Here is a 9,636-nt window from a genome sequence, read left to right as displayed (position 1 = left end):
GTGGGCAATGAACCCTGTAGCCATGCCAGTTAAATCATCTTCTGACAATATGGATGGGGTGATTTGTAACTGTGTCATGCTATGATTACTAATTTGCTACAATAGATCCTTCTGACCTCAATGTGATCCAGTGGCTAAAGAGTTATGCTCATTATGATCATGAATGGATTCTCTCTCATAAGAGTTCCATCCTGCAGGGGGATGAGTGGTCAGTTTTACCCAATCTTCAGAGTTGTGTGAGTAGTTTTGTTCCTTATGGGAACACATATTTTCAACCTTAAGACTTGCACTGAAGGAATACTCCAAAATTATGATGAAGATCAGAATACTTGCCATGAACAAAACTACTCTACCTGTGAAAACATTTGTACAGTATAATGTGTTTTGTGGCTGTGGAGGAGCCTCCTCAAGTCTGAGAAAATAACCCTGGTAATGTCAAAGTGATGTCATTACGGTTATCATAAATAAGCCTTGAGATTTCAACTGAGGGGGTGTGGAGTTTTAAAAATGAGTGTGTTAACCAGGCCGGTAGGATCTGTTGAAAATCATCATCTAGTTGCATTCTGGGAAATGTAAGATCCAGTGTTTCTGGGAGTTTGATCCTTTCTAGACAATAACAGTCATGACATCCCAGCATCTGCAGCATAGATTTTGACTTTTTTTTAACTGTTAATCATAAGCACTCCAACTTTGTGGAGCAGCAATACGTCACTTATAGAGTATCTCTCAGAGCAACATAGTTGTATACTAACAATTAATCAAAAGCCTTTATAATGAGAAAGGATGACCGTACTGCAGAGAACAAGATGAATACCAAACAGCACTAGTGATCAGCACAGAGTTTAGCCTCTTTCAGCTAATTGTTTTGGTTCTTTGGCTACACACAGACTGTATACTTAGGTCTCACAGACCTTATCAACTATCAAGCAATATAAAAACCCAGCAACAAAATGTAAACAACCTGCCTATCATGAAATGGCAGAACCATCCAGGTTAAGATCTATTGAGACCCAGATATTGCATTCAGTCCATTGAGTCTGCTGGATGTGTACAGTATATCTGCATTTTTATTTTTGCTAACACATCAGGCATGGCAGCTTTGTAAGTCAACTGTTGTCCAGATTCGGGATTCTGGAAGTTGGTTTGGAATTTATTCTATGTCACTGAGCACAGCTTTTAGATTGAATTGACAAGTGTGAGCAACATTTAATTGTGTGTGTGTGTGTGTGTGTGTATGTGTATATATAAATATATGTATATATATATATGTGTGTATATATACTTTATATATGTTCGTATGTATATATATATATATATATATAAAATATATAAATATAAAAATATAAAAATATAGAAAGATACACAGTACTGTACGTAGATGATCTATTAAACATACATTCATAAACAAACTGTAGTAGCTGAGTATGAGGTCATTCAAGCAAAAACTGCAGCTAGATGTTTGAAAATGAACATTGAAAGGAAATGCTGCACAAATGAAAGGCTTGTCTTTCTTGTAAATGTAATGAATACTGTATGTAAAATTGTTTGATATTAAGCCCTGCTCTGCACAAAATGTCTGTTATTCATCTATATAAAATGCACTTTTTCTTCAAAATTAAAAACAAAAAACATTGTAAGATATTGCAAAGAATGAAAGCAACACCATTCATGTCACTGAGTTTTAAAGTGACCAGGTCCTTTCATAAGCTAACAGGCACTTACTCTGAAAATGCTATATTTTTAAGGCTTTGCATTTGATACCCAAATACTATCATTGTTTAGCTGTTTACAACATTTCATTACCAAAATAACATATTTGAAAAAAAAAAATATTTTCGTGATACAACAATAGTGCAGAGTTGTCGATATATGGACCCAGAATAGTACATCATGTATAGTAGTTATTTCTCTAAAACTAACAATGTTAAAAATAGATCTCAATTTATTTTCATGTGGTTCTATTTTTGTAATTATGTTATTATTTTGTAATAATGACCATAATGATGAGTAGATTCTAAAGTTTAAGTTTAAACACCATGGTCCCTACCAGGGTTCAAAACTAGCACCATCTACTAGCCAAATGCTGGTAAAATATAAGTGGCTGGTAGACCAAAAAACAAAACAATGCTCATCTATTGATTGGCTGGGAAAATTTAAACATTCCCTAGCCATTAGGCTGGTGGACAAAAAAAATTGTTTTTAACCCGTCTCTAGTCTCCCTAAGGGTATTTTTCCACCATTATTAGAATTGGGCAGGATGTTCTGTAAATAAAGGCCAGGAAGGAAAGAAAATTTAGAAAATAACTTCTATGAACCGGAGAAGCTGCTAGTTTGATGAGGTTAGAGGTTTCCTCTTTTCCAGTTTGATCACGATGCCCTTCTCTGGTCGCAGGATGAGTTCTCCTAGCGGCCGCAGCTCTTCACGTGTCTGACAAGCTTCAATGTTATACTTACGCAGAATGGACGCCAAGATCACCTTTTCTTCCATAAGTGCAAAACGTTGACCTATAGCAGATTACACACACACACATACAGGTTATCTGGAAAGTGTCTTTAAAGAAACTCTGGAACGTGTGCATTGAGACAGGTCCAGTAAACTATAAATGAACCCTGTCCTGTTATTACCGATACAGTTGCGGAGTCCAGCGGAAAAGGGGATGTACGCATACGGAGGCCTTCCCACTGAGTTCTCAGGTAGGAAGCGCTCAGGCCTGAACTCCTCAGGGTCAGGGAAGTATCGCTGGTCACGGTGGAGAGAGTAGGTAATGATGATGGCATTGGCACCTTTGGGCACCTTGAAACCATCTACAGTTACAAGAAGAAAAAAAACATAGTTACTGTCAGATTAAATGGTGTCTGCCCATCACTAAACATGTTTTGTTTTACATTGGATTATGAAATTCACTGTCTCACCTTAAGCTGTTAGAAAACATGACAGCCATATATGAGGTGTTTAAGTACTAAAAGAAAAGGCTTAAATGCTTAGTTTAAAGATAATATCTAGCGTGTTATGCTTTTATCATTATGTACTTTGGCCATCATTTCATTATCACAAGGATTCGGATAACATTGAAATTATTAGCTGTGTTAAAGGTAAATCACCAAAACAAAGTGCAATGTCCAAATCAATACACGTTTCAGACTTGGTACCGAGATACCAAGAACTCACTCGGAGATTTCACTGTTACGTAATATTTTCTGAATTAAAGCCAGAACTATGAAAAAACACCTAGGATTTAATAAACCTGAAATGTCCTTTAATATTATGTTTGTGTTGGACTCAAAATATTTATGCAAAAAGAAACCATTTGCTTAGTAAACAAGTACAATTTAGTGTCAATGGTGGTTATGTTTTTCACAAATACTGCAAATCAACGTGGTGATAAGGTCATGGTTCTCTGTGAACCATCATCTTGTTGTGGCGGAAAGGTTTGTGTATCCCTATAAACCTGTGGGCTGTGTTGTCTGGAGCTGTGTGCTCCTGATAAGGTCTCCAATGACAAAGGAGTTTCAGGTGAGGGGCCAGACAAAGAATGGTTCAAAACCCTGTATGAGTGAACGAGGTAGAGAGGGAGTGACCCTGCCCACACGAAGCCCTGGGCCCCCGTCTGGAGCCAGGCCCAGATGGAGGGCTCGTCCGCGAGTACCTGGAGGCAGGGTTTTCCACAGAGCCCGGTATGGCACAGCCCATGGGCCCACCACCTACGGGAGGAACCGCTGGGGTCAGCTGCACTGCCTGCGGGTGGTGGGGGGGGGGAAACTCCGTCCAGAAATGCTGAAAGCACTGGGTGTGGAGGGGCTGTCTTGGTTGACACGCCTGTTTAAAATTGCATGAATGTCTGGGACGGTGCCTACGGAGTGGCAGACCGTGGTGGTGGTTAAACTCTTCAAAAGGGGGACCAGAGGGTGTGTGCCAGTTACAAGGGTATCACACTTCTCAGCCTCCCTGATAAAGTCTACTCCAAGGTGCTGGAAAGGAGGGTTTGGACAATAGTCAAACATTGGGTTGAAGAGGAACAATGCAGACTCTGTCCTGGTGGTGGACCAACGCATCAGATCTTTACTCTTGCAGGGATCCTGAAGGGAGACTGGGAGTATGCCCAACCAGTCTACATGTGTTTTGTGTATCTGGAGAAGGCGTAAGACCGAGTCCCCCGGGAGATACTGTGGGAGGTGCTGCGGGAGTATGGGGTGAGAGGGTCCCTTTTCAGGGCCATCCAATCTCTGTACGACCAAAGCGAGAGCTGTGTCCGGGTTCTCGGCAGTAAGTTGGACTCGTTTCAGGTGACAGTTGGTCTCTGCCAAGACCGCGCTTAGTCACCAGTCCTGTTTCTGAGGGTGGGCAGGGGTTGCAGTTCGGTGGGCTCGGGATCTGATTGCTGCTTTTTGCAGATGTGGTCCTGATGGCATCTTCAGCCTGTGATCTTCCGCACTCTCTGGATCGGTTCACAGCCCAGTGTGGAGCGGCTTGGATGAGAATCAGCACCTCTAAATCTGAGGCCATGGTTCTCAGCAGGAAACCAATGGAGTGCCTTCTTCAGGTAGGGAATAAGTCCTTACCCCAAGTGAAGGAGTTTAAATGCCTTGGGGTCTTGTTTGCAAGTGAGGGGACAATGGAGCAGGAGATTGGTCAGAGAATCAGCGCAGCAGGTGCGGCATTACATTCAATTTATCGCACCGTTTGCACCAGATGGCAAAGTTCTCGATCTACCGGTCAGTGTTTATGCCTACTCTGGTCATGAAGGCTGGGTCATGACCGAAAGAACGAGATCCAGGGTACAAGCAGCCGAAATGGGTTTCCTAAGGAGGGTGGATGGAGTCTCCCTTAGAGATAAGGTGAGAAGCTCAGTCTGCTGTGAGGAGCTGGGAGTAGAGCCGCTGCTCCTTGGCGTTTAAAGGAGACAGTTATGGTGGTTTGGGCATCTGGTAAGGATGCCTCCTGGATGTCTCCCTAGGGAGGTGTTCCAGGCACGTCCAGGTGAGAGGAGGCCTCGGGGACTAGACCCAGGACTAGGTGGAGAGATTATATCTCCAACCTCGCCTAGGAACGCGTCGTGATCTCCAAGTCGTAGCTGGTTAATGTGGCTCGGGAAGGGGAAGTTTGGGGTCCTCTGCTGGAGCTGCTGTCCCCGCGACCCGATACCGGATAAGCAGACGAAGGTGGATGGATGGATGCAAATCAACAGCTGCTAGATGTATGGTTTAACAAAAGAACAATTGCTATGTGGCCAGTTTAGCTCCGTTGGTCGAGCAGGCACACATATAAAGAGGTGTATGCCTCGAAGCAGAAGGTCCAGGGTTTGAGTACGATTTCCTGCATGTCTTTCCCCTCTCCCTTCCCCTTTCATGTCTAGCTGTCCTATCCATAAAAGGTGTAAATGCCCCAAATAATCTGAACAAAACAAACAACTAAAACATTTAAATTAGCAAGACTAGAAAACATGCTAACAATCATTTCCGCAAAGTTGCTAGATTTGAATGGTGTGATTTCAGACACAATTTATTTCCAGAATCCTAATTGCTATACTTTACTCCCACACTAGCTCCCATATTGTACTCCTATACAAACTACTTCTTTTTAAATCCCAAAACTTCTTCTTGGCTTTTTATTACCAGACTTATGATCATCTCTCGCACAGTGCCATTCCTTCTTTAGGCACAAAAACTGACTCTCTGCCACATGTTACAATGCACAGGGGCCTTGTGTTATCACTTTGAAAATACTCGACGAAGAGGCGGCTCCAACCACAACCTACAATAAATGTTAAGTGACAAAGTAACCCATTTTTCAAAGGAAAATGACAGATCCTGGCCTCCCTTGGCTGCTAATAAATCCCACTGCCTTAGGAGATTTGCACTTAGCGAAGAAAAGTTTCCTTCAAGTGTCATCGTTCATCTGTAACTCACTGATGTGGCAGTCTTCACCGATGCTGCGGGCAAAAAAAGGCACAGAGGGAAACAGTCTCAGCGCCTCCTTGATCACACACTCCAGGTATTTGAGCTTCTTCAGGTCCTCCATGTTTACGGGCCGGTCAGATGTACCTTAGCAAATTAAACAGGAAACACTGTCAAACTTCTCAGAACAAAATACAGATTAAGTCAGACAGTTGTTAATGAGAGTGTTCTGCAGTTTCCTGCAGTCACACTTTCACCTGCTTCTGTATCATTGACATAGGGCCTACTTGGCAACCTTCTATAGTAGATAAGCTTTGGATAGTAGTGTATTGTTTAAAAGTGGCACACCCAATCATTGTGTTGTTTGTACTCTTTGAGACATTCAAGAGTCAAGAGGATATACTGCAATCATATTAATAGGCAATCGAGAATTAATAAAAAATGATTACCAGAAGATTTTCATGATTTAACTAGGTTAAGTAAGGTAATGTAATTAAAGTTTTCACATTGAAAAGTGAATGCTGAGAGTGCATCACAAACGGAATGCGTCTATGCTTAAGGACAAGTTTGGATCCTTAAACCGGTACAAACTTAGCATGTGTTGTTGCTGCAAAGCCATCTAGTTCCATCATGGGATGGGGAAAAAAATGCATGGTTTATCCAATTATTCCATTTTTCTCTATGTATTTTCTCTGGATTTTCACAGCTATTCACATTATCCCTGTTGGCTTGGAAAGAACAAATGAGCAAAAATGAGTCCAAAAGACAAATTATGTCATGAAAGAGAGAGGCGTGTTGACAGAGAAATTCATTTTTATAAGTCTTTATATTTCGTATTTCCCTCTAGTAATGTTTTAAATTATTATTACTTTCATTTATAATATTGTCATTATTATTATATACTCATATCTTGCTTGTCATATGAACTTACATGCTTATTATATTTTATAATTAATCTTAAGCTTATTATTAATCTTATATGCACATTTAATAATTCTTTCAAACTGTGTCAGTGTTTCTTTAGTCAGTGCTGCCTAACCAAGAGGCAATAAATGTCTCACTGTTGTAAGTCACGGAGATAACCAGTGTCTTAGATTGGAGGTCAGTCAGAGTAGACAGAGTGCAGGCCCCGGAGTTCTCGAAAAGTTACGCTGGCAGATAGGTGGCTATTCTGATGTGCTCCCCTTTTGCAATTGTCTATTAACTGCTCATTGCCGTCTGCGTCTCTTTTCTTGCTTGACCGTGTTTATTTAATGAGGTAAAGTGTCCCGAACCTGACACGTGTGGTGACGCGAGAGGGCATGTAACAGTTACCGAAGATCTCCTGAAGCTCTTGTTGAACTTTCCTGTGCGCCTCAGGGTGGGAGCCCAGCAGATGTATGATCCAGTTCATCGAGGCCGCTGTAGTATCATGTCCCTGCATACAGTAAGGAGGGCAGTTAAATACAGAAAAACAACACATTATTTACAACGTAAAGCTGCATTAATTGGAATAGAGGTTTTGGGGCCACTTGGGGACAGAGGAAAAAGCTTCAAACTCAAAAATGAGAGAAAGTTATTATGGTAAATGTGCAGTACACATCTGGCTCCTTAGAAGCTAAATGCTTTACTATGTTTTAAAGATATTGAAAAGTGCAGCTTTAAGTATTTTTTACTTATACACTGCAAGTTGTATTTGTTTTCTTTTATCTCAGTATGACATAGAACAAAGCGGTGACAAATATACAGATATTAACACAAGACATGAAACAGACATTTCTGATTTATCATACCGTTTGTTGTTGTTTTTGTTAGTATTCTAAAAAGTGTCCGAAAGAGACTGTCCTCCAGTCCTTGCAACAATGACTTATATTTTCAATAATGACTCATATTTGCGTTTATTGTTAGACGGCATCCTCTAGTGGCCTTAGTAATTATGAAGGGAGCAAGGTAGGAAGTGAGTTAAGAAGTATGCTAGCATTGGATGTCACCTTTCTTTGTGTTGACATTCTAATCTCCGTCGAATTCTGAGGACTATGGTTAACTGCTCCTCGGATCTCTGCAGGGTAAATCCAGACAGCTAGCTAGACTCTCTGTCCAATCTGAGTTTTCTGTTGCACGACTAAAAAAGGTGTGGCAAAGTGAGACTAGGGTTAAGGGACGCAAAACGCATGACACGCAGGACTCAAAACACCCGTGTGTCGTGTTTCCTTCCACCGCTAGAGACACTAATTTATGAAATACTCCTAGTCATAATACCAGAGGAATGTGCAAGTATATGTGAGGAGAAATAAATAAATAATTGTGAGTTGTATTTCTAAAACTCTCTTTACCAACCTCAAACATAAAGGTGTCAACTTCTTCCTGAATGTCCTGATGGCTCATTTTGCTGCCATCCTCATATTTGGTCTTCAAGAGCATGTCCAGAAATACTCGTCTTTTCTTTGTGCCCTTGTCCGAGTCGCTGTCTGATTCATCTAAGGAAATATTCTCCATTCTTTCGTGTATCACCTGAGACAAAAGCAAAGTTAAAGCTGATTGTGGTTTCTGCTTCATTTTAATGTAATAAATGCTGAGAACATCCACTGATATTAAAACCACTGGCTCCTTTACTCACTTTGTATGTGAAGGAGTGCAGGATCTTGAGGGTCTTGTCATGCTTCCGACCCTCACCAAAGTAGTTGTACACAAAGTCAGGCCATAACCAAGGACTCCTCTGTCTGCGGCTGACAATGTCACTCATTCTAGGGACAAAAAAAAAAAAAAAACATGAAATAGTTGTTCAGATAGTTTTTCCGGTATTACTGTATTTGTGTGATTGAAAAAGAAAATTAAAAGAACTCACTTGTACACGCACTTAACATACTCTGAGTCGGAATTACTCTGGGCATAGATCTTTTTCCCCATTGCAGTTTCTGAAAAAGACATTGTTTGACATCTTTCAATACCAGTTAGTTAATATTTGCCATGCCCAAACACGGGCAAATGGTTCAACCATTCATGCACAAGTTCACATTCAATGGATATAACACTCACCACAGATGATGTCCAGGGCACACAGGGTTATGTGGCTGAAACAGTCAAATGGACCCTTCCCCACCTGCTTCTCCAGCTTCTCCACCAGGATCTCTGCCTGCTCGTTCATAACTTCCAGGAAGTCCGTCAGGATGGAGAAGTGGAAGGTGGGTGTTAACATCTTCCGCCGCTGACGCCACTTAAGGCCAGTGCTAACCAAAAGAAGGAGGCATGAATGAGAGTTAAAGGGTGTGAGAGAACACAAGACCTGAACATTTTCTCAATACTCAAGATTTTTCCTTCAACATTTCGGAAAACACTTTGCTCTGTAATAAGGTACTTTGTCAGCAGACTTTGCACTGAACTCCATTTTTTCCACTGCATCTGATTAAGAGTTACTGAACACATCATTGGTGCCCAGATGGTCCCTTTCCTTCTCAGACACATAGGTGTGCTTTCTTATTGTGCCACCTTGGGGTCGAATAAGGAACTGATTACCCAAGATTATTTGAAAAAAAACATAGATTGTGGTGGCCCCTTATTCATCCAAGCGCAGGCCAAAATTTCAAAGTGACACATAACCAAACAAATGAATTGCTGTTGTAATTTTTTCAGTGTGAAACAACTACAAACTAGTACTATGCATCTGGGACACAGCTATAATCTTTTTGTATGTTTCTTCAACAACAAAAACACAGTTGCCTGAGTTTGCACTAAGCCTGGACCATGTTTTTTTCCATCTCTTTC

At 41.1% G+C, this 9,636-nt stretch overlaps 1 protein-coding gene across 1 annotated transcript in view; it reads right to left on the bottom strand.

Moving 5' to 3' along the window:
- Positions 1-1,831: 1,831 nt before the first annotated feature.
- LOC117954687 (cytochrome P450 4V2) overlaps positions 1,832-9,636 on the bottom strand; it is an 8,878-nt gene continuing 1,073 nt past the window's right edge. The window contains exons 3-11 of the mRNA XM_034888630.1: positions 9,615-9,631; positions 8,911-9,157; positions 8,720-8,789; positions 8,492-8,618; positions 8,212-8,385; positions 7,210-7,312; positions 5,908-6,042; positions 2,626-2,805; positions 1,832-2,505 (exon numbers count right to left, since the gene is read on the bottom strand). Coding sequence (XP_034744521.1) covers positions 2,327-2,505; positions 2,626-2,805; positions 5,908-6,042; positions 7,210-7,312; positions 8,212-8,385; positions 8,492-8,618; positions 8,720-8,789; positions 8,911-9,157; positions 9,615-9,631 — 1,232 coding nt within the window. The 3' untranslated portion in view covers positions 1,832-2,326. The remainder of the gene's footprint in view (positions 2,506-2,625; positions 2,806-5,907; positions 6,043-7,209; positions 7,313-8,211; positions 8,386-8,491; positions 8,619-8,719; positions 8,790-8,910; positions 9,158-9,614; positions 9,632-9,636) is intronic.

The sequence above is a fragment of the Etheostoma cragini genome, chromosome 2, assembly GCF_013103735.1.
Source record: "Etheostoma cragini isolate CJK2018 chromosome 2, CSU_Ecrag_1.0, whole genome shotgun sequence".
Lineage (NCBI taxonomy): Eukaryota > Metazoa > Chordata > Actinopteri > Perciformes > Percidae > Etheostoma > Etheostoma cragini.
Note: the sequence above shows the minus strand (reverse complement) of the source record. Positions and strands in the feature narration are given on the sequence as shown.